Genomic DNA, 26,120 nt, shown 5'->3' on the forward strand with positions numbered 1-26,120 from the left:
ATCAGGATATATATAACCACAAAGAGTTTTGATACGATCTAAGGAAGGGTGGTGGGCCATCGGGGAGAGCTCAAGGGGAGGAAAAAACTAGCACGTTTTGTTGGACGGTTATAGAACCGACTAGTGGCTGACTCTGCAAAGCCGTCTTTACACTGCAGCTCAGGCAGTTGTTACGTCGCGGAGATATTGGACGTGGATTTTGGAAGGGCGAAGGGGGTTCTCCGGCAATACGTCTCCATCTGCCAGCTAGAAACAAGACTCTATCTGTGTCGTAGAACATCGCGGTACGGTCGTGTATATTCTACGAGTGTCTCTCCTCATCGCCGCGAGTACCGAATACCACTCCTCCAGTTCCGTCCAGCCCGTGTAAGCCAGTTTCGCCTCGAGGATTACGTCCTAAGCCAGGTCCTTAAAAGCCAGCAGATTTGATCCTTTGTGTAGTCCTCCGCTCCGCTTTGTACCACCCACTGGAAACCGGCCGCCATCCGTTAGGCATCCTCCGTAGGATGAGAAAAATACTAATACTTCAGCATCAATCGACGTGGTGTACCTACGCGTCGTAAATTCAGCGTCATACCTCTTCACCAAAATACTCGAGAATCTGGAGAGTGACTTAGACACGATCAGAAGACCTGAGACCGGTGAGCGGTGCATGGAATCTCCGTTCCATCGTCGAGTCAGTCAGCCGTGCGTACCTGCGTCGTTTACGTTGTCGTTGTGCGTGTGCGTGGGTCAGAGCTAAGGGCCAGCCGTAAAGTCGGCAGTGATTCGTCATTCCGCTAGTTGGTTGAAGAAGCGGGTTTCAAGAGCGCCTCGCAGGACCCTTTGAAGCAGATTTCAGATAAAACTTGAAAGGCTTAAAAGAGAACAAAGGGCGACGTAGACAGACCGACATAATATCTCAAGCTCGCAGAGACGCCCCCGTCCCGTCCCGCCGCGGCCGCGACCATGCACGACCTGCAGGAGACCACTTGGACTCTTGGGTAATAACAGTCGACGGTGGCCCGAATAAACCGGGACAAATAAATTGTCATAATAAGAGGGACGATAGGATCTCGTATCTCGACTCACGCCGTGGACCAACCTCGCGCCCCGTCTCTCCTCTCCTCTCTTTCACCAGGCCGCGCGTATGTTTGCCCGTACGAACGAAACAGCCACATACGACGACTCCGGTGACGTAGCACAACACCAAAGTGTCAGCGCGGTACCACAAACTGACGGCGATACCAGCCCGCCGGCGTTCAGACTCGGTACGGTGACCGCTACAGCATACCGTGAGCTTGTCCGGATATATCAAGGAATCTTTACCATCTAGTCGACGAGGAGGCCAGCCTCTGGCTCGTTCACGTAATAATAACACGTGTAAGGTATAATAGCTGTACTTCAACCTGTCAACTGGCAGCGGGAGCCGAACCAGGACTGAACCATGAGCTGATGCGTCAAGTACCGAAGGTACACGTGAATACGAAATGCACTGAACGCATATGGGTATAATGTTCTTCGCTATCCTTTATGGGGGATCGCGAGGGGGGGAATAGATTCGAAACTAATTCGAATGGAAATGGTATTAAATCAGTTCTCTTTCAAAAGGCGAGCAGCTCGAGACACAGAGTAAATAATATCTAAAACGAATATCAGAATGACAAGGCGTGATTTGACAAAACGTACCCGCAGTGCCTCCATTCCGGGCTATCGCTCTTGTGGGAGCGACTTTCTTCAATCTCTCACATCGCTGCCGGTCATTCCAAACCAATGGCTCGACCACTGCCGGACCGTGTGCATGTGTAACGTATCATTATGTATGTGGAACAAAGAGACAGCCTGTTTAATTGGCCCGAGCATGATGGATCGAACGACTCCGATCCAATCCAATCCGATCCGATCCGACGGATGTCACTTCTGACGATCGGGTGTTTCTGCTTTGAGAACTTTGGATCCACTTAGTGGATACTGCTAAGCCATACCATTAACGGTAGCTTGTATTTTTAAATCGTCATTTGTGGAAATACCAGCGAGACGTCAAAACGTGGCGCAATTAGCCGGTTTGAGAAGGGACGGGACTCTGATGGGCAGACCAAGGTCCGCTCGCTCCAAGTCAGCTGATAAACTGGCTACATATTGCCTCGTCGCAAGTTATTCGACAAGCCAACAAGCAACTGCGTGTATCTTGAATCATCGATAGGGCGCGTGGACCTCAGGTTTCGATAACCACCAATGTACCCTCCAATAGCCGGCCCCGACCAATGTTTCTTTGCAGAAACGTCAAACGAGTCGTTGCGCGGTATTCGGGTATAACGAAGGTCCACCTCTCGTGTCTCTTCCGAAAATTTTACCAGATAAACAGAAATCATAAGTCAATATGACGATAACGGTCTTCTTGCTGTAGGTAGTCCACCGCCATTGATAACATCTCGGATACTCATGGTCAAAGTTCACGTCATATCGTCAGAAGTAACGGAAAATCACGGTGTTCTCAAGCTTCGTACATAAGAATGGAATAAAAATGCAAATAGGGAACAAACCCATTCGCCAAAAGTTGGATAAAGGCACAACAACGACGACTCGGAATTTAGAGGAACGAGATAAGGACAGCGCCGTTCCGTGGCGTCGGCGTCTGGCTTAACGGGTGAAAAGATATATCGACGTGCCTACGACATGTGGGAAGGTACCTATATACGTGTACAATTGTACTCTCGTGTATACACGCGCCAACCACCCTTCATCTTCTTCTTCTTTCTCTTCTTTTCTTCTTCACTCGAAGATATGGGGACAGCTGCACTTCGTCTTGACTACGGTACCACGCGAGCGCAACGTTTGGCTTTGAAGCTAACAGATTGGCGTCGACTGATAGGCCTCAGCTATACAGAGAACAAATAAGCAGGGAATAAAAGTATTGCACGGTGTAACACACACATACACACACGTGCACGCTGTGTACGATAGTAGAGACTCGAGAGCCTAGAGGCAAAATATTTATCCTTTGTTGGGTGAAAATTTTCTGTGACATAAGTGATCAAAAGATGTCTGTAGAGGAACAGTTCATCGAGAAAGCCGAAAAAGGATAGCGCCGCAGACTCCTTCGACCTAATTTCGTCTCGATCCCGTATCTGACGTCTGAGCATCTCTCTCTCGATCCAAGATCCAAGATTCAAGATTCTCCGTCGTTCCTTCGCACCTTATATATCCGTGTGTGACACTATCGGATCTATGATCGACGTCCTACCAGGAAGGTAGCCGCTGGACGTTTGTACCGGCGCGAAGTCAGTCAGCCGGTTGGCGTTATAATATTGATCTATATATCCACGAGACTAGGCGTGATCCATCACCTTCTATTTCGCTCTCCGTTCTACGTCCTCTCACCCTCCCGTCGCAGAGGGACCGCATGCAGAGGTCGTGCATACGGAATTCTCAACCGCTCTGCGGATATCCTATACGAGGTAAATTTCTCTCCGAGGTCTTATTCTTTCCTGGATATACGAGATTGCCCGACGTGTTGTTTCTCGCCGACGCGTGTCGATACAATTCTAACACATCCGTCATTAGATACGTGTACCTCACGTGAGACACATACGTTTCAATACCCCGATTTTCTATAGGTCTGGAAAGTTTATGCAATGCGGTAAAATAAAACTCAACTTCTCGGGTGACTCGTTGTTAAACTTTATGTCAGCCAGCTTATCGGTACGTGTATACGTACACACATATACCCGATCCCTTAGAATGTCGAGCCACCATTCGCCGACTGTACAGTGCGTCCACGAGGCACGTCCAGGGTCAAGTGCTTTTTGCAGATGTTACCCGAGCAGCAGCGAGGGTTCCTAAAATCGTAGATAACCTATTTGAATAATCCAAGCAGGCTGGTATGGGTTATCGCGAGAAGGGTCTTGGGGCAGAATGAAAAATGAAATGAAAAAACAATGGTTACAAAAAAAAAAAAAACACAGACGGATTAAAAAAAGTGAGTAAAAAAAATTCCAAACGTAACGTGAAATAGGTCAGAAAGTTGCGTCGGGTAAATTCTTCACAATACTTGGCACGGCAGCCTCACTCCATTTTTTCTTGGCGAAGTATTCCATTGTTTTCAATTGTATTTTTTCTTCTCTTTAATATCCCACGCTATTCTTTGTCCCTTGTATTCAGCGCTTTTTTCAATTTATACATAACTTTCCTGAGTTTCTTTTTCTTCAAATATCTTCTCTTTTCTCTCCAGCGAAACTTCATACAACCGGTGTACAGCAACGGCATAAGAGAAATAATTAAATTAATTGGTCGTTAGTATAATCATTGTTTAATGTATGGCAAACGTTAGTTAAAGAATGGCGGCACGTCCCAGCGCGCATGAGGCGATATAATATATCAGCCAGCGACTAAAGCCTCGGTGAATTTGCGCGGTAGCCGCGTAACACACGCGGATACGTCGTCGGCGAGGAGGCAGATTCGCGGCATTAACATATAGCCGAGCTTAACAAGGGTGCGGACTGTAAATCTGTGGAAGCAGGAATCCGCGAGCGCGGGTGGAATTTGGCCGTCGTTTTATCCGCGCTGCCAAGTAAGTCTTGGGGGGCTAGAGAAGCGCGGCGACGGTGACGACAGTGGGGCCGAAAAAAGCCGGGCCTTATTTGGGCCATTCCGTTGACCACATAACGAGACGAGCTGAGGTTTAGAAACGGGATCACGTAGAGCTTGGCTGCCGCCGCCGCACGTACGAATTAATCTTACATCGGATTACGCTGCGCGTTGCGAATGCGGTGGCTGCAAAGATTTCGAAGATAGCCAATAAAAGCGGTTCGGTACGGGAGTTTCATTTACCCGGACGACGGTAGTAAATCTTCTTCCCCTGTATATATAGGTATACATGCATGTATACACGACCGTTCGGAAACGTGCAATTTTCTCGGCTAAAACGTGTCCCACACTATTTTCCGTTCGTTCGCCTTTGGCGTTAGGTAAAAAAGTCGCACGTACCAACCCTATTATACCCACAATATACGTACCGAACGCAACCGCGGTATGAAGTCGGTATAAACTAGCCATATCGCCGAGTGAATAACCCCATAAATACATTCTTCTATGCGAAGATGATACAGAAACTGCGAATCGCTGCGTACAAGAATGAGCGGCGATCCTTGGACAAACTACGCTGGAATATGCATTTTCTGCTGGATGCATCATCTGCGCGTTACAAAGGACAGCGATCGCATGCAACCGCATCAGTTAACCATTGAAAGGCAACTGCATCCCGGTATCTTGCAGTAGCTCGCGCTACCCACACACAGACTGCAGGGTTGTAACTCGCGATGTGTATGCAACCGGAGTTAGATTGGGATGCGATTGGGTGACAGCACGGTGAATAGGATTCAACACGAATGCAGTTACACAGGACGGTGAATGCGACGGTGGTTGTGTTTGAATCCGAGGCTTTCAATAGTAGCGCGACACTATCGCGGCCACCGAGTATAAATGGTTGTAATTTTTAATAGGCTTACAGGTTATTGGTGCTGGTGAATCAGGTCGTATTAGCGCGAGTAACTGGCGAGAGGTCGAAAAAATTCGGGCGTCACTTGTGCGAGGTATGAATAGAACGGGAATTGGATTTCCGCAACGAAAACGTGAAATTGTTTTGCAAACGTTGATAGCATCCCGGCTGCCGGTTGATTGTGTAGAAATTTATGAACAGGATGAAAAATAATTTCGTTATTATATTCAACGGTGCAGGACGACAGCTGCGGTAACGTTTGATGAAATAAATAATTGCATTCGCGAAGCCGACGGTCGCAGTCTCGTCGAGATTTTACCAAGTTGCATTAAATTCGCTCTCAACGCAGGTATTTCAAATACCTACACCGTTGATGTAGAAACGGAGTGGCGTTTTCATTTATGCCGAGAGCACTCGTTCCCTTCGCTCTTTCCTCCCTCGACGGTTCTCTCCACTCTCTCGACTCCCTTGTCTGCGTTTGACCCGTCCCTCACCTCCCCCGATCGCCAACAATATGTGCCAGAATCCACGCTGCTAAACAAGTACCTCTACTGCACTGCAGAGCAGCATGACGCAGAGTTCCAAGTACGTACTCGAAACTCCGGGATAAAAGTAAACTGTTTTCGTCATCAGGTTGTGTCGCGTTTTGTATAACAGCGACGAGACCGAGGACGTGTAAGGACATCTGGAAAACTATTCGAAAGCCATAACATGGAATCGCGAAACGAACCGCGGCGAGATAAAAGTGTAGAGAAGTGAAACGCGGGAAGAATGAATAACAAGAGCGCCGAGTATCGAGATGAAAGAAAACTCGGTTGAATAATGTTTTACAGACACGTAGGTTATACATGTATAGTACAAACCCAGCCAGATTACCGGAAGGTGAAATGTGTGCGCGGTACCTGGACCAAGAGAATTTATATAGTGCATCGGGTCAAGCGTGTATATCATCTGCCCAATTTGCTCCCGGACTGTTAACAATTGTAATGAAAGTTAATAACACCCCTGACTCACAGCGGCGATAGAAACTTGCCACGCGAAGCGTCACTGAATTATTCATGTTGGTCACTGTGAGAAATGGGAATGGACGTATACGTGTATATACGAACTACCTGCGGCAGCGTCGAGATCGCTCGATGGTTCTAGACAAGAGAGCCGCTGCCCCATGGTGCCGGATAAAATAGTCACGTTGCAGGTATGGGTTTTATATAAAGGTGTCCCGAGCGGTTGTGTATGGGGAATGCCCGCGGTCAGTTCGAGGTCTGGATGCCCGGGGCTGGTCTGGTTCTGAGATTACAATCATGACGAAAAAGCCCCCTCACTCCCATTGGTCGGTTGTCGTGGTGCTCGCCCCGCGGCGGTTTTCGTTCCGCACCGCGACCGTGCGGAGAGAACCGACCCGCAGGAGATGTGCCCGGCATCCGGCGACTCCTGCAGCCTAAGCTTGGGCATCGGGCGAACAGAAGCGGCGCTCGCTCTCGGACCGTCATGCATTATGGAACGAAGAGACGCGATGGACAGCGATAGAAGTGGTGAAAAAATAGCGAACACGGCATACCGCGGACGCGTTTAAATATGCGACTTGCAGACTCTTCTGTTCCGCTGCTACTGCTGCTGCTGCTGCTGCTGCTGCAATCTCGAAGGGAGCTCTACATTCTGCCGCGTGATCCTTGCGGTCACTCGGTATTCCTGGAAGATTGCTTTCTTCTATTATACCGTTCCGACGTTCCGAGCTTGCGTTGTATCTTTTAAGGAGATTCCGTGCCGGGGGATCCTTGCTGCAGCTGCGTGCATGGTTTTATCGTCTGATGCGAGTGTAGCTTGTGTATGAGTGTGATATTAGTCGTGAATTTTTGGGGGTGAAACGCAGATTGATCCTCGGCGCGCGACTGACCGTGTCGTCGTATAAAATAACAATAACGCGTAATGACAGGGCGCCTCGACCGCAGTTGGTGGGATTCGTTACCGTTCGATGGACCGATTGAAACTGGACACCCGATGCTTACCGAAGCTCAACGACTATCATTACCGACATTCCCTTGGCGGATTGTTATAACCTTCGATCCCGTTATTACCATACGTTTGACCGGGACACCTGATCGCGACGGTAGCGAGTCTCGGGAATATCAGTGTTTCAAAGTTTGTTTTACATCGCTCGATGCAGGTTCTATTATGCCGGCATTTCTGGATGAGGGATTGGACCTTTAAACTTGGACGGATTTACAGTCATTAGATTCCATCACTCGATACGAAAATTCTCGTACCGAAGGAGTGACGATGGGAAACGGCACGTATTTCTCGAATCGCGAGATAAAGGGGATGAGGATCTTACCTGGAGATGAACCTGTCCATTGTTGTCGACCCACCCGATGACCATGTCAGCTCCGGCGCGTCCCTCATCTTTGGTGAATCCCAGGCCAACGTAGCCCAGAGTTTTTACCTGGACCTCGAAGGTGACGTCCTTCTCACCCGGGGTCCACAGGACAAGGAAATTGTTGTCCAGCACCGCGCTGTGTCGCCATTCGACGCAGAAGCAGTTGCCGAAGAGAGCGAACGCGACGATAAAAGCTGCAACGAGAGCTTCCATCGTTCGAGATGAGTACTTTCCGCGCCTCTCTCGCCTCGCCGTTGAGACTATAACGCGACTTACAGCATCTGAAACAGAAAGGTGAACGCAACTGTTGAGTGAAATTCGGTCAGCTTGGATTGAGTAGGTATAACAGACTGATTTCGTAGCAATATCGACGCCAGCTCGTATGCCACGGTCCCTGCACTTCTTCAGGATTCCATCATCCCTTTCTTTCCATTTATCTTACCTCTCTTAGGCTAGGTGTAATCTGCATATGATACAATATTCACAAGGAGTCTTAAATTTTCCGGTATTCATTGGCCCTTGCAGCTAGGTTAATGGCTGAGATACGCGGGGTTTCGAATGGCCGTTTAACAAGGGTGTTCACGTCAGGGAACATAACAGGCCGTTAGTTATAGAGGTGAAGTTTCGCCGCGGAGCTCGACATGGATGGGGAAAAATAGAGGAAGGAATTTTCAGCTTTTGAATATAATATGTATATACATATATACGAAAATCCCTGCAACAACTCGCAATATTGCTAAGCTGGCAGGTATTCGCACGGTGCGTAGGTATGTATATCCGGGCGATAAAAGCCGCATCAGCATCCCGCTACGATCCTATTAGGTGAGTTTTACATCCTCGTAGACCAAGTGAGAATATTGCCTTTTAATATTTGAGCAGGCGAACGAGAGAGGCACTCAAGCCGCCTCTGTTGCCTCCCGTTTTTGCTTTTCCCACCCCGCGTTCATGTCCCTCTCTTTCCATCGAGGTCCATATCATCCGAAACTGCGAATTCAAACGGTCCATGAAAGATACGGGCACTGAGATCTCCGTTTCCGAAATATACTGGGCCTCGGCCACTTGCTCCTCAATAATGGTTGGCAGCCACGACGAAACTTGCGTGTTTCCAGCAATTTTGGAGTCGATATCGCGCCGGAACTCCTGGCGACCCCCGCCGGGTGCTGACCAAGTTTGACCAAGTTTTCCACGAGTATCATACCATAATTACAAGCGGTTGTATAGTTCCATTCCCAAAGTTTCACCACTAGCAAGTCTAGCCCTGCCCAGCCCCGAACACGAATCTAGAGTCATTGAACAGACCGAAAGTATTCATTATACATCTGAGTGCGAATTACGCCTTGACTGATCGTCCCAGTAAACGACATTCTTTCATTTTTTTTTTTTTTTTTTTTAATTTTTATATGCCTCTGATCGTGAGCACAAACCGTCGACTGATTGAATTTCGACGAGTGGTTGGACCTGTACCAGAAAATCAGAGAAACCGGAATTTATTCTCGACAACAATTTAACCAGATCCATTTAATTTGTAGCGCGTTTGAATGCAATGAGGCATCAGCACTGGGGTCAACGAGGGTGGCAGAGGGGTTCGGAGGAAATTCAAACGGTCAAGCGATGCCCGCTATTGGACATTCCAACACGATGCCGGGAGCGCGGGAGTGCTGGACGTAATTTGGAGGCAATCGACTGAACGCCACACCGCAAATCAAAGCCGACTCAGGTGATGCTCGCTGCCCCAATTCTGCGGGGCCTCGTTTGTCCGTTAGAAGCTGCGCAGGGTGGACCCTCCCTTCCGGCGTAGAATTAACCGTTTGGCAAGAAATTTTCACTCCCCAGCTCTGTGACAAGACTCGTTTTCCCGACCGTGCTCGAGCAGAAGGGTCAGGAGGAGTCTCGAATGGCCGTGTGTTTGCTTTGTTAGACGACTGGTGCATTTGCGCGGGTGGCGACAACGAACGGCACTAGACGAGGGCGGAAGTTGACCGCGTAGGATGGCACACTCGGGTCGACCAGGTCGGAAAGGCATCAAAAGCGGCCAGGCGTACGGTCAATTACTGTTGATGGTAGGTAGACGTTTCCCGGACAAACCGCGCGTTAACGAGCTAATTAACACTGCACCACCACCACTTGGGGACGTTAGGTATTCGAGTGTCTAGATGCAGGTGGAAAACCCGCGGAGAAAGATTTCATGCGGCAATATGTATAACAGTTTCAGTTTCCCAGCCACATCTAATTTCGACCCCGTAACTTCCAGGTTGAGAATGCGAGTGAATTGCGTTTCCGACGATTGAAATTTTGTTTATCACGTTGAAATTTGCAATCCTTATACACGTATCGCAAGGCTGCTTTTCTACTCCTTCGCTATTTCTAGTGTATACGACTAATCAAGCTAACTGTAGATATTTGACATGATAATGGCCAGAGTGCGGGAAATTGAATGTGAATTGGTAGACTGTTAGATACATGTCGTAAAATTGAAAATATCTTGATGATGTTTGTTGTACTAAAGGGTTGTAAACAATGAACCTTATATTCAGAGTATAGATGATCTACGTCTAAATGACTATATTTGAATAAACTAAAAGGTAATTACGATTGTGGAGCAGTACCGCGATGCCAAGATCAAAGCAATCGGAATATCCGAAAGCTTTGTGTCGGCTCTGTTTGAGAATAAGGAAAAACGAGCTGATATCCACTTCAAACACGGCCCGCCGCTATAGGTACGTTATACCGATATACCTATACCATGCATCGATCTAGGAAATAACAGGGTGAAAAGATAAAAAGTGAGGAAAGAAAGCCGAAGGAATGCGTCGCGTGGTTCGTTGAGACGAGCTTTCCAAAGACGAGCGAGTAAAAGGAATGACATCTGAAATAATCGATCGATCCGGTTGAAATTGGTTTGCGCTTTTCGCTTGGTGAAAGCTGTAGCAGCGAGTGCCGATTCTCGCCATTTGGCGAACGAGTCGTCGACCAACCAATATGCCACAAATACTGCACGTAGCATTATACTCTGGCCTCAAATTCGCTCGGTTAGAGGATTTGTCCTTTTTGTCATCCATCACAGTGGTCGCCAATCACCGAAAGGTTCTTCGGCGATCCAATACCTTTTACTCTTTCCTACGAGGACCGGCAAACGACGCGCACGCAGCAAAGCTGATATTTGCCTGGCCGCAGCTCTCCGAGGCTGATGAAGGCGATTCGATTTGCGGCGGTTTCGAACCTCGTCAGTTCCGGCTGAGAAAGCAATACGGGATGCTGGAACGGGTTGTTTGTCAATTTAATTCCCGTTCCCCTACCTGGAAAATTATTCGCGTTCTGTTCAAACCCAATTCCGCAGCGGCTCCCGGTTCCCCTTCGGGAAAAGCTGGGAAATTATTATCATTATTATCATTATTATTATTTGTTTATGGGCGGGAAAGAGGAATAAACAAAAACGTCCCACAAACAAACAGATTAAGTCCAGATATTATTACCGATAGAATCTAACTGCGTTTTGGGTGCCAGGGGTGGTGGAATGAGTTTGGACCGACTTTCCACGACTAAGAAATAATTATTATTCAGCCCGAGCGCAAATGCTCGTGTACTAAATCGAGGAAGGAACGAAAGGGGTTATGCCGGGAACCTGCCACGAAAAATATTCAATTTGCACCCCGTGTTGAACACGCGACATTCGGTTATGTCGTTATTATTTTCCCCCGTTTCCCGCCCGCCTCTCTTTCTCTATGGCTGTGCACTACTCGGTCGTTTCTCCTCTCAGGTTTACCGTGTCTCGGAGAATTAGAAGTGAATTTAGGTAGCTGTGTTCCCTACCTTGTATTATAAACAATATTATTATACGCACAAGTGTATATAAGCGTGTTCATATTACATATATATATATATATATATATCTATATAAATGTATACTTTGTATAATAAACGTTTAAACACTAGAGAGGGATACACACGTGTATTCGTAACGTTCCGTGTTATACGAATGACCTACTTGTGCCCCCGCGTAATGAGAGAACAGTTGCGAGTCGTTTGGTAGTGAGCATGTTGCCAGCGACCTTTGACCTGTTTATTCGGCTTGCAATACCTTCAGCGAATTTCCGCTCGAGCGCAACGTCGTGGTATGCTTCCTGGCATAACTTCACACTCATAATATATTGGTTTACCGGTTCTAAAATGGAAAATGGAAAATGAAAAATGAAGACCGAGAAAAATGATAACAAACACAGAGGAGGCAATATAATGTCTGAAAATTTCATAGGATGATCGGATGTTTACGTTTCAAGAGAAAGTAAACCTCCGCGAAACAAAAACCTGCGTTATTCACCCTCGAGACACGAAAGAATTCTTCTGACGAGGGCAAAAATTTTCAATCTGAACTTAACGAAACTTCCGCAGATATTACGAGTACCCCGTTTGTTTTTCCACCCACGATACGCGATCTTCGTTCTCCGCCAAAACTCTTCTCCGCGCGGGTCAAAACTTGGTCTGGTTCGATTTTCTGCAAAGTCACTCAAACAGATACCTTAACGTGATCATTTCATGCTCAATTAGATCCCGGAGTTGGTTCAAGCCGTAAAACAAATAAAAATATAAACGTTGAAAGTCTTGGGCGAAGGAGGAAAAGAAAAAGGACGAGGAGGAGGTTAGTGAGCCACGATACTAATTCAACGATGAAAACACAGCCCAACTTTATTCCTGTTTAATAATAATACCGTCCGTGCCCTGTACGCTGGAAAATGAAGAACTAACAAATGCTGGAGAGTTTGCTGTGCTGAAACAAATCTGAGTTATTTGAGAAGAAATTACGAGCTCAGCGTGGCGGCTAGTACAAGAATGTGTAATAGGTAATTCAGCTATGGGGAGCTACTTGGAGGCCAGAGGCTAATGCAACACTACGAGGCCTCGCGAGTCGTGCTCCGCCATCTTCTCTCAAACTGCCCCGCGGAATCTGTTAGTTTCCTCTGCCGAAGGAGAAGGCACTTTGTGGCAAAGTACTGGTCCCGACCCTCCGCACTGCAATATTCCACTACTTTACCGAGCAATTTGCTCAAAATTATGCTCAAGTTCGAAAGACTCTTCAAGTTCCACGAACGTGAGTTCCTCGTTGAACGAGATCGCTCTCGAATGGATGGATACAAATATCTTCCAAACTTCGTTGTACTATATTTATTTCTCGTGTTTTTCTCTCCTCGGTTCATCTTGCATGCGATTATTCCTGGAATGGTCGCACAAGGTGATCAAGCATAACGAACCGCGGTACAGAGACAGTAGTCAAATATTTTAATTAAGGATGGACCATTCATTCCCCCGGGCCCCGCAGCACTTTTTTTACATAAGCGTTAATTATTTTAAATTGTTCCACAGATGACGAAACTCCGGTGAGACTATTCATAGGCTGGAAAACATGTACGCTGAATTATTTTTTGGTATTCGAAATGATAAAAACACGCGGGCTCGAGTGGCGTGTATGAAAAGGTGTATTTTCTAGTTATTTAAAACCGAACGTACAGTGAAAGGAGTGAAATGAAACCAACTGTGAACAAGCAAGTGTGTATAGAATTTCACCGAGATTTTATTTGTGTTAGAAATTGAGCTTTTATAATCACCTGACACAACTCTGTATTGAAGTAAAGCGGAATCAATTCGTTAGGAACATATACAGCGTAAATTAATATGACCACCGAAACGACTGGATGAAATACTCGCTAAGCCGAATTGACTGGTTTCAATGATCAATTCGATTTTGGGACCAAGCGTTCGCTTGATCAGATTTGTATGAAATTCGAATCCACCACTATGTTTACGAAGGTTGTTCTTTTTCTTTTTGAACCACCGGAAGAGAACATCCTTCGGGTTGTTTGCTGCGAGGATATTACGCCACTGCTGCTACAACAGTGGTACAACACGTTAATTAAGGCGCTATAATTGCGTTCACCGCGACTACAACCAGTTAATTTATGATAGATACGCGCCATGAGGAGAAAGTCGGTTGAAAAATCGTAGCGATAGATTTTTCAATCATTGGTTCTTGTTCGTGGAGAAATTCGATCCACAAAATTCACCCCACGATTCAACCCATCGCTTTCCATGTCGCGCTGCTCTATAGACTCGGAGAGTAGGTACATTCTCCAATTTGTTTGTGCGTCAATGTTATATATTTATATATAAAAATTCCCGGTGTAAAACATATCAATTCACCTAATGTTACCCATGACAGTGGAACAGCGACTTTATCGTTCCTTGTTTCAAGTAGAAACGACGATATTTCCCGATACGCGCGAAATTGAAACGGATTTACATCTTTGATATTGTAGTTGACTGCATCTACACTATTTCTCTCTCTTTATATACATGCCCAACTAAATAACGCACTGCTCTGTTCTAGCATAAATTCACAGGAATTAAACAGTTTTACAGTCCTGGGAATAATTGAAGTCGACATACACGATTATAAAGCTTGCTTTCTGTAGTTTTATGAATCTCCGACGCTTAATTAAACACATCACAATCATTTGTAGCCTGTGTCTATGCACCAAATACTAACAATGCTGTTCCGATTATCTTCGAGCTGCAGTAAATCGATCTAACAAACTCGCCGATATGTTTTCCGAATTGCGAGAAGGTTATGTGTCGCCTGTGATTTACCTCTTGTTACGTTGAAACGGGTTCACGGAACAAGTTTAGATACCTTACACTATACCAAGAATCGGAGTCCTCGACTGATGTCGTAGTTGTTTATCGATCTGTGCCCTGTTTTCAACTGGTATACAATAAGTCCAGCCAAGTTGGCGGAGTTTCGGTGCCAATTCAAAAAATGAGAAAATTTATGTCTCCAAGGTATTCCAAGGATGGCCTGAGCAGAGTTAAAGCCGTACACTCGGGTCTGGATGGGGAATCCTCTGGGTCAAGGTCACCCCGCGAAAACCGGTCGACGAGGAGAAAACGGAGCATCAGAAGCGACGCGGCAGGCTGGAAGCGGATAAAAAGCAGAGTGAGCGCAGAGGGTGGACCGTCACGTCGGTTTGGTGAAAAGTGAGAAAAAATGAACATCCGCTAATAGCTTCATTGTTAAACGCAGCAACTGGTTGCCACAATTAAATTCCACCAAACCGAGCTTTAATTATCTCTTCATAACGCTACAGCAGACCATAAAGCTCAGCGCACACGTTGCAGGAGTCCTGTACCTACTGCATGTTTTAGGCGCCAGCAGGATAAATTCAAACGTCGTGGACACAGCAAATGGTCCCTGTCGACGGTAATAAGAAGGCAGGATAAACGACTGGTCAGAGACCCGCTCTCGAGGAGGCCTCCGGATCCTTAAGACGGTTCTCCGCAGTTTCGCGTGGTTTGGCCCAATCGCTGGTAGCAAGGCGCTAACAAGGAGCCGTGGGGAAACGGAAACGGGACGGAGTTCATGCTCCTTTGGTGAGCTCAGTCTTCATCCTTCTTTTCCGCTTTCCTTTTTCGCCCCTTTACGCGCGGCCGCGTTTCGCGCTATTCGCAGATTGGCAATTGTGCGGAACCGCCTCCGTTTCTTCTTCCCGTACCATCCATCGACTGCCACTGTTACATCGCTCCCTTTTCTTTTCCCGCCCGCCATTTTACGTAATATCTGCAGTTCCTCAGCCGGTTTATCACCCCGTTCGCTATCCAATAAAATCCTATCGCGACGGGAAAATACTCTCACGATAATGATCCCTCGGCTTGGGTGGCCTCGCGGTCCTCGGCCAAAGCGGGTCAGCCAACGTGCCGTGGAAACCAACCTTCCTCTACCACCCCTTGCCTCCGGGCCAACTGGGCGTCGCCAACACCGGCCTGATGTCGATGACAATCGATTACTCGGGCACGAGTCGGTCCGAGCCCATATATCTCTCGTCTTAGCTTTCTAAGATCGTGACGTAGTCACAAAACCGTTCAGGGTGGTGGCACAGGTGCAGAGTCGCATTTAAAGCTGCACGTACACCTTCATCGGGATGAAGTTACTCTCCATTCGATATTCGAACCCACTTCAGGTGACATCCTCGCGACCTGGGTGTGCGATCGTCGTTTCAAGCCCTGCTCCGAGAATTCCAGGGTGGTTGTTTTCTGCTTTTTTTTCTTCGTTCATTATACTGGAGCGAAAAGATCCCGCACGGATATCGAACGTATGGCCGTAGTCATCGTGCATTTGTGCACGCATGCTTTCGCGAATTTCGAAAATTTCAAAGCTGGATCGATAAATTTATAGGGTGAATTGGAAGGGGAAACGAGGAGTAAAGTTACTGCGAGCTTTACAAAAAATAGCACGGAGCTGCGCCGCCGGCACGTGTTTACAGAATGACGCAGCGGACTCGCCCTCCGTGAAAGTTCACAAGATCCAGTCGCACGCGACGACGTCTCTGACTAATGGCGTTCCCCCGTCGATATTTATACTCCAGGTGCTTTATGCGTGACGACGGCAATGCCCCGCAGGACTCGATGCAGACAAAATTAGGACAAAGCTGTACCCGAAGGACATCGAGGTACGGCTCTGAATTGAAATTTCCTTTCGTCCGTAGGATATATTTTTCTCTCAACTGAAAAATGAATTTGAAAACTCGGTACACGCAACAAATAATTTTTTTTCATCGTTCATCAAAAGTTCATCGAAAACTGCTGATTCCTAGATATTTAGTATTGAATTTAATGAAAATGGAATTTATTTGATACGGAATCAGAAATTTTCTGATTAAACCGGGTAATTTGAAACGTCCGTATTTGCCCGGCGAGGTGGAGAGGAGAGGAGAGGATTATTGCTTGTTACGTTTGTACAACGCTGGAATCCGTGGGTAAATATTGCGATAAAATATCGGCTTTTGGATCCAAGGGCTCGAAATAATGGAAAGTCGTATTTGGTAGGCCGACTGGTGAATTTATATGAATGCCGTTTCCGATCCCTCTGTACACAACGATCTACGATATCCGTATACACCGACGCTCACCCACGCCTTCCAACCGAATATTCAAAGTGCTCCCGAGTTTTCGTCTGTTTCGAGGAGGGATTATCCCGGATCGACGATTCGGCCTTTAATCCCATGGTATTCGCAAAACTCGTTAGAGGGACTGAGGCGAGAATAATTATTGAATGATGCTAAAACTTGAAGCCAAGCAAAACGACGATCTCTGCCACCTCCCGGCGAATCGGAGAAAAAAAAGAAGAAGAAGAAGAAGAAGAAGAAGAAGAAGAAGAAGAAAGGAGCGAAGGTGAAAATAAATATAAAATAAGCAAACCGATGGGAATAAAGATCACCTATAATCTCGACTTGAAGGGCAGGCGTGAAATAACGGATATAGGCGGTGGAATCGATAAAACCGGGAAGAATTTGAAGAAGACTTGACGTTACAGTCGCGTTCCCTTAATAAAAGATCCGATCAACATACAAACGCCAGGATAAAACGGGCATTCAGTAACGCTCTGCGGGGAAGAGAAGTCGAGAGACGATCGTCGTGACAATCGGCCGTGTCTTCGCCGGTGAAGCAGTGGTGACGACGGTGGTCGTGGTGACACTGACGAAGAACAAGATTTCTACAAAGAGTACAAATTGGTCGTTTAGATGCGTCGCTCCATAGGCATGAAAGAGGACGAGGGCAGCGGCAAGAGGTGTAAGCTAAGGCGTGTCGTAAACTGCGCGGGAATCACGAGAAACTTGAAGAAATGACCCTTTGAGAACGGATCAAAGGAGGAGGAAGGGAGGAAAGGAGGAAGGGAGGTGAGGAACATAAAAGTTCGACTCCAACGCTTCGGACGTAAAATTAGATAATGCTAAGTAACGTCCGGCTTACCTCGTTCACGTATGCCCAGCTCTATCCGTTCTTTTATTGAATTTCAATTCGAATATCAAGCCAAAGAAAGAGAAAGAATGAGAGAGATAGAGAGCGGATCGTGTCCATCTTCGCGACCGGTCGGAGGCCCGTTAACGGATTTCAAGTCGCCTGGAATTCCTTGTTTCAGGTATATTTATGTCCCTCGTTTTGATGATACTTCTCGACAAATTAGTCGTAAAGTATGAGTATAAAAGAGTACTTACACACATGTCGGCTTCAAGTAGGCAAGTCTAAAGGCGGGAAGAAACGTGGTCGTTAATTTTTTTATAAAACCAATAAAACATGCCAACCGAGACTACACGTACATGTATGTACTCGTATAGCCGGTGTGGCATCTGAGCGACGACAGGTATTGGATGAAGGCGCAAATGGGTTTCACACGATTCAACAAGGTTGTAATTCCCGCGTTTAGTCGCGTCTTGTAATCGCTTCTACTGACTCCGGTCGACGGGCGTTATAGGGAACGGATTATTTCAGTGAACAAAACATTTCGAGGTCCCTCGTTTCGCCCCCTTTTCAACATCAGCAGCGCGCATGGCTGGACCAGCGACAACTGAAAGATGACCCGGGTTCCTTATAATTCCCAGTCTCATCTCGTCTCGTCTTGCGGTTTAACAAACATCGTGGCACCGCATCTTGCGCCGGGTCCAAGTGCGGTACACACCTTGAAACGTCGACAAATTATTGTCGTTTTGTAGCATTCGGCTTTAAGGTAAAATCAATATTTGTAGACGTGACGTCGCAGGTACCTACAGGATACGCATGGTATGCACACACGTAGAACGAGCCTTATTCCGCGTGATTTTAAGTCCTCCTTTTCCTCGATTCGAGCAAGGAGGAATTCCCATTTAACAAGTGGGAAAAATCTATGCGAACGTAAACATCGGCGGTCGGATATGCACACATAATATATTATATTTCGACCCGGCAAGGATCTTCAGCCTCAATGCCATTCTATTCTGGGTGGGCATCGCACGCCGGTATTCTCGACGGTTAACCAGCCTTTCTCCCAGCCATCCAGCCATCCAGCCATCCAGCAAGCCAGTTCCCGAGCTTTGGGAACCCGGGTTCACGCTTCCATCCGCTTTTCCCCCTCTCGGCGAAACGGGAACGCCGCACCGGTGTTCGCCTTCCTTGTGCCTCGGTGCTCCTTGATGAACGTCGCGTCATTAGAGTCTTTAGCCAGAGGCGCATACTTCGTTTGGAACTCGTGTATTCCCCAAAGAATACCCGAAACGCCAACTAAGACGGATACGAGGTTCCGGCTGATTATACTATACCTGCAGCGGCGGGAGACAGGGGGGCGGAAGGACGAAGAGGAGGAGGAGGAGGAGGAGGAGTTACCTTCGCGGGAAAACATTTACCCCGGAAAGTGTATTAAGACTGCACGTGTGGGCATGCGAAGGGCCTGAAAGCTCGCTTCGTTATACCTACACAGCTTCTATTACCTATTATCTCTTATCATTATTCATTTTTCCTCACAGGCTATCGATAAAAGTCCAATGGTATTTGTAATCGCAGCGAACTATGTCGGTGGACACAATCGACCCGTTCAAACTCAAACTGTTCGGCCAGCGGCCCGGCACCCTTTCATGACTATACAGAACAATAATCCGTGTGAAATATTATTTTAAAAACAGAGCACACTCGCCAGGATTCCGGCTGGATTTCGATGGTGCGAGTGGCCGTTGTGTGCGACGAGTAAACAACGACGCCAGAGGGCAGGTGTGCCAACATCACTTTTGTTAATCCTTGTCTATAATTCCTGTGGTGCTTTCCTGCTGGGATCCTGGCGGAAAGATAGCGCTGGTCCACGTGACGCGATCGATGATACGATTTCGACTGGCGCCGAAATTGAATGCGATAACCGGCCCAAACTTCACGATTCAAAGTATTCTCTCTCTCTCTCTCTCTCTCTCTCACTGTGTGTTTTGTACTTCAGGTTTATTCTGTATTATCTGCCTCTATTACTATTAATTTGCCTGAAAGTTTAATTGGGCCAAGGCATAAGAAAATCCGATATCTATATCTTTCTCTCTCTCTCTCTGCTGTGTAATCGCGCAAAGGGGTTATTGGGAGGGAAGCGAAGGTATACATAAGGTACCTACGTATAATAATGATCATTCCCCAAGAAGGGATATAACTAGAAGTGCGGCTCGGTTGACGTTCGAGAACTTGAGCGCCCTTATACCTCGTACTCTGCTGTAGGGACGGGATGATAGACAAGCAGTATGAGAAGGATTTACTGTGAAAGGGAATATTCAGACTTGCTTAGGAGTTTGTTGTTCCTGACACGCCTCGATCTTCGCTAAGCCAAGCAAACAACCCTTTGCCGTTCGGAGGCACTTAAACCGAGGCGGAGCGAGTGAGAACGGTGCAGCGGCATGGACACGCGGGTGGTGGTTGCCGGGAACATCGAACGGTGATCCTTGTGCCCCGAGGAAGGAAGGAAAGAAGGAAAGACGGACGGAAGGAAGGAAGAAAGGCGGGATGGAAAGAGGCCGCATTGACGGGACTGGATGAATGGGAAAATGCCGTTTGTGGGATCGCTTTAAAGACGGTTCAATAGAAATATTTATATTTTGGTTTCCGCGGGGGCGAAAAGGGCGAGAAGAGAACAAGAGAAAAGGGCTCGAGCGGGTCCCACTGCCCGGTGGATTATTATTTATTCAAGCGACTGACAACGGAACAATGCCTGGCATTCGTTGTAATGCCTGTATTTACGCGGCCTTTTACGGTCTTTCGATCACTGGAAAATCGCACTACTCTTCTTTCTACCATGAACGCGTTTATTTACTCCTCGTCATTTTCAACGTTTTTCAACAAAAATCATACGCATCCGTCACCACGGGGGGGAGACGCGATGGATATTCCGTCGGGAGTTTCAGGCCAACCGGGTCCGATTCAACCGCCTATATTTACCCCGAAAAAGTGAAAGACCAGACATTCAAATATGACTCGAATTTGGGCTGCATCGGCCGAGTGAAACGAGGAAACCAAGACAAGGAAGGTCTCGGAGCGAGGATTTGGATTTTTAACGCACAACTCGGCTGCTGCTGCTGAAATGGGACGGTAAGAAAAGTTTTCCCAAAAGATATAAGAAGAGGTACGCGCATACATATCCATGTTACGGCCATAAGCAAGGTTCATACATAATTTAATTTACCACTGGTTAAAATTCTCCCGAAGCATTCGGAGTCGGCGGTTGCTGTGCCGGATAAGCTAAGGTTCGCGGACCCAGGATGCGTTAATATTCTGGTAGGGAGATGGGTACCTTCGGTCACGGTCGACACTGGGGGATGATTTTAGGGGCGAGTACGACCCGAGCGACATTGTTTTCATACAAACTAACCCGTGGGTGGGTGGAACCAACCAGGCACCCCCAAACTCGTGCCCGACGCAACTGTTTCTCTTATCGCGAGTTTCAATCTCTACCGCGTTGCATGCCAACAAATCCATCATTACTCATTCCGTGCGACACAGTCGGTTGACAGGTTATAAATCTTCGAGCATTAGACCGGCGAGGAAACTGGAAAACAGGCTCCCTGTTCTGTCCCTTGTTAGTTTTCTCTGGGACAAAAAGGGTCGCGTCCAAATTCCGGTTGATTAGACGTATCGCTTAGGTATAGGTATAGGTAGAAGTATAACAAGTGAATTCCACAACTTTTCAAACAACACCGAGGCACGTGCCTTTTCGTTTCGCGTATGCGAGTCAGGCGTTGCAGGGCAAATGAAGTAAATAAGAGAAAGAAATACGTGATATATCTTGCCCCCGGGGCGTAATAAAGTCACTCAACGGTCGAGTAGCCAATTGCGAACGATCGGTCGTAAACACCTAACCGAGGGTGTATAAAGGCTGGGATTCTTATCCGCGGACATCTTAATAAAATTCAGGAGCATGAAGCAGCAGCTCGCCGAGCGTTACTCTGCAAGAAAAAACTCTTTCCCGATGGCAGATACACGATAAAAAACAAATTACCAGCCGGTGAGAGCTACTCAGAGGTTTCGAGCCGAGGCAGCGCGACTTAGCTGTGCACGAGCTTAAAAGAACACACTCAACTGTCCAAAGCGTGTATTTATTGCGGGTGTAAATTAACCCCGCAGGAAAATCTATAATGCGAAAGAAACCGGCTATTGCGATTCCCCTTTATCCGCCACGCACGCACGCCAAGATGGTGAAAATTCAGCGCTATATCTGTCCCTGCGAAAAGAGACGACAGCTGAGAGAGAAGTAAGAGGAAGCGGAAGAAAAAGAAGAGGGGAAAATAATACAGGATACTTGGGATCAAATGAAGTTCGTCCCGAAGCAGCGACTCCCATGATACTTTCTTTACCTTGGGCAGGCATAGTTGATTAAAATCTGCAGAGCAGCTCGACTCGAGGCGACGAAAGAACAGCAGAGCGCGTTTCTGCGAAGTAATATTCGAGATAAGAGAGAGAGAGAAAGAAAGAGAAAGAGAGAGAGAATTCACCTCCGGCGGGGGCGAGGAAAGGTGACGGAGAAAAAGGAGATAAATTTCCTCTCATAATTTCCAGAGTGCGAAGAGAGGAGGGATCCCTTGCATACCACCTCCTTTAAGACGCCGTCGCAGTTTGGCATGATCGCTATTACTGCCGCTCGATTGGCTCGTGCGAATATCTATCGCCTTGCTTCGTCGATTCCAGTTAGTTTCTTCGGATTTAAAATTCGGGTGCAAGGCGTCGCTCAGACACATTTATCCATGCGCGTGAACGTTCATCGCGTCAAATAGAATATATTCGACACACCCGAGACGATATTTAATCCTGGCAAAGATTTACTTTCAGGCCAAAATTTCACACCGACTGCATTCCGACCAAGAATCGGCTGTCGACTGACGCGTTTCAGCTCCCGGCTTATTCATCCAGGTTCGCGGGGATCTCTCCGAGATGTGTCAGAGGATTAAGTCGGGACTGAACGGCTTCGCACTCACGTCTCAATTCTCCGAATAACCTGCAACCGTCGCATTTATTCTCCATCTGCTTTGATGGAACAGCAACGATAATCAGCATCATCGCGCCTTTCTAATTAAGCAATAATAATCTTCTCGGCAGCAGCTGTTACCTCTGCACAATTCTCATTTCCGTTTCTTTTCAAGATTTCTTAATCTCAAACACGAGACGACGGAGATATAATATGCCTATCCGCATCACGCCGTGGAAAGGAGATTTAATCTAAAAGCTGCAGAGACCCGCGAGCTATGGGAAGGTTGGGTAATTAACTTCTTGACTAATTAGCCGGGAATTCAGTGACAAAAAGGGAACTCCCTTCACAGCATCCGAGATTGTAGAGAGAGAGGGCAAAGAACCTCCCGTCGTAAGTTTTGGGCCTGACGTCGGTTGTTTTGGCCCCGTGTTATGTATCTCGGAGTCAGCGTAGGGCTCGTGTTCGGTGTGTTCCGCATGGATTACGTAAGTGCGACGACGACGACGACGACGACGACGACGACGACGATGAAGTGGCGTAGTAGTTGTGTCGGCGGGATATCGCGTTACACATAAGCCGGCTCCGGCACAATACCGGAGCTGTCCGCGAGACACCTTGCCCCCTTCTTCCGTCGCCCTTCGTCAAGATCTCCGTCATTCCCCTGCGGAATCCGTTGCCCCGTCGGGACCCGGGGGGGCTCTTCGCATCGACGTACGTTGAACGTGAAACGGGCGTACAGTTTAACGAACGTTGCGAAACAGTGCTGAAAGCTGCACGGTTCAATTCCAGGGAACAAGTTGATTTCAAGAAGGACGAGAACTCACCGTCAGCAAAATCTGTCGACCTTTCGATTCCAGTGATTCCTGATCGTTACAGCCATGCCCGTTAAGTCAAAACTGACGCAGCGCATCGCGAGCACACATGCTGCACCAGAAGCAGGAATATCTGATTTCGAATTGATTTCAAAAGAGGCGTCTTCAGTGCCGCCGGCCGACCCTTTCAAAGCGCCAACGGAATGCGAGCAGGAGGCACAGCTCTGGCGAAGGAGAAGGATCAGGTTTCGGTTAACGAAAAACAGGACCGTACAAACGGGGAGAAATTCGTAGACGTTCGTTGGTGCGAGCATCGGGCGATATTTCAACCCGGCATAATCCCGTATCATGGCGAGGAGCTTAACCCTGACACCTTGGTCATCGGGGCTAATCCTCCCCCGTTTGGCCGAGACTGAAGGATCGGGAATACCGTCTAGAAATGGGACAGGGAGTAAAAAATACCAACAGAAGGATCAAAGTCCACCACAGACGCGGCTATCCTGCAGCGTACATGCACGTACATACACGTAGCTCTATCCCATCTTTGTGCGCAGGAAGAGTCCTTCGGTCTTCTGTTACTGTGTATTTAGGATCGGCAGGAAAGACCCTGCCTGGGCATTCATAAGTTTGGTCGGTCGCCGAACTGTATAACGATATTTCGATGTAGATCGTCTTCTTCGTCAACAAAACGGACTGGCTTATACAGAACGCTGTTTCGCAGTACTTTGCAATAATGCGCTGAGTTATTAGATCGTTTGTCAACCGCATCTTTTCACCCCAACAGTGGTTTGCAGGTGTTGGTGGTACCAAGTAACGTCCGCATCCGGTAGAGCGAGAGGAAACTGACGCAACAAAAACCGATCGTTTTTCCCAGAATTGCCTAATTTCGCGTTTTCAGTCTTTACCATAAGCCTCGCAAAGCGTACTTTACTTAGCTTTGCCAAGAGAGAAATTACCCGAATACGTGGAACAAAGGACGACACAGCGATACCCGGAGGATGAAACATCGGCCTAGATCTGTTTCAGCATCCCTCTGAGTGCGGGGAAGAATCGCCGCAGGGAAAATAAGGAGGAGATTTTTAATGAGATTGTAATTGGTTCGTTGAAAGTTGAAGAGGACAAGTTACGCTGATGACAGGCAAAGATATGAGAAACAAAAAGCAAAACGAAACTCGGTGGACTCTGGAATTTGTAACCATCACAGTTTAAAAATACGAAACAGGGCTGTACAAGGGCAGAGTAAATGCAAAGGCAATTTTAAATGAAGAAGGTGCTTTTCTGTGGCCGAGAAGTACCAAATTGATTTTTGTAATCGCAACGGATGTACAAGTTGAGAATCACTCGTGAGATGGTGGATGAAACAAGCACGAAGCCGGGTTTTAAAATAATTAGACCAATGCTTTAATTTCAACAGCCTTTATTCCAACGTATTTACGGCTCTACGAAGGATTCTCTCGACACAGTTGCAGAAGTCCCAGCGGTATATAACGCAGGCTTCATTGTGGCATGCGTAATCATATACGTATGGATATAAAGCGGTCGGTCAAGCAGTAAAAATGTATTTTAAAAGCGGTTTAAGTTTTCAAAGTTGTGTAGCCGAAAGCCGAACCGCGGCAGTAAAAAATGATAGACGTAAATTACGAACGATGGGATAATTTATTTTTAATGACTGAGAAGATGTGCATGCGCAATGACTTCATAGAAGCAAAAAGTACCCAAGGCGAAAGTGAAATTTACTATAGTGCACCGTCCAGCCTGAATCCCACGCTCAAAGTTTAGCGAACGGAAGAAATGAAAGAAATGACCCGTCAAACGACCGTTAATGGACTATACGTGTAATAATGGATTGCCATTCCGGTTTTATCCCCGGCTAATTTACTCCGAAGACACGACGAGACCTAATGACTTGTGCAACATTCATCCGGGGCGTAACCACTTCCTTGCGTGAAACGTAAGGATAAGAATCAGCATGATTTTCTGCTAGACAGTGAAGTAGAAGTAGATCATTGGCAACGAAAGAATCAATCAAGGCAAAAATATCCGGGCAAAGTAGTGGGTAGAAAGCTTGTCAAGGGTTCAGTCGGGCGAGGCACAACGTGTCGGTACAAAAGGACCCAAATAGAAGCAGCCGCGAATGAGAAGGACGTGATAGGGATGTGCGATAGGAATTTCCGGGGGACAGGCAAGAAAGATAAAGAAATACTTGCCAACTCACGTAGGTATATATGTGCCAGGAAATCGTCAGGCGAAGATGATATATTATATTAGAAGGGACTCTGCAGCGACCCTCTGATTACCACGAGTGGATATTTCTGGACCTTAATTGCAAAAGGGGAAAAAAGGACGCGTTGAATTTTCAGCAGCCCGGGTCGGAGCGGTTCACCAACTCGGTCGTAAAACTGAACACACGAGCGAATACCAAGGTCCTCTGACCCGGACTCGCGTGAAAACCCGATACCCCAAAATAGAAGGTTCGAAAGATTGATCGGCGAACCCGGGTATCAAGTATAGTTATCGTTCGATGAACGTACATCACGGGCATACCTATACCCACGTTACACTCGCGAAGATGATAGAAGAGTCTTCGAGCTCAGTCCGAACTCCTCCTCTCAGCGAGACTACGTCACACGGACTTGTGCATCAGCATATGAACTGCGTGAAACTCACCTGGAACAA

At 47.1% G+C, this 26,120-nt stretch overlaps 1 protein-coding gene across 1 annotated transcript in view; it reads right to left on the reverse strand.

Annotated features, from left to right (window-relative positions):
- The window catches only part of LOC124409010 (MOXD1 homolog 2), an 87,225-nt gene that overhangs the window by 37,611 nt on the left and 23,494 nt on the right, over window positions 1–26,120 (reverse strand). Inside the window, exon 2 of the mRNA XM_046886395.1 lies at window positions 7,809–8,131. Within this exon, the coding sequence (XP_046742351.1) occupies window positions 7,809–8,063 (255 nt within the window). The 5' untranslated portion in view covers window positions 8,064–8,131. The remainder of the gene's footprint in view (window positions 1–7,808; window positions 8,132–26,120) is intronic.

Source organism: Diprion similis, chromosome 8, assembly GCF_021155765.1.
Source record: "Diprion similis isolate iyDipSimi1 chromosome 8, iyDipSimi1.1, whole genome shotgun sequence".
NCBI lineage: Eukaryota > Metazoa > Arthropoda > Insecta > Hymenoptera > Diprionidae > Diprion > Diprion similis.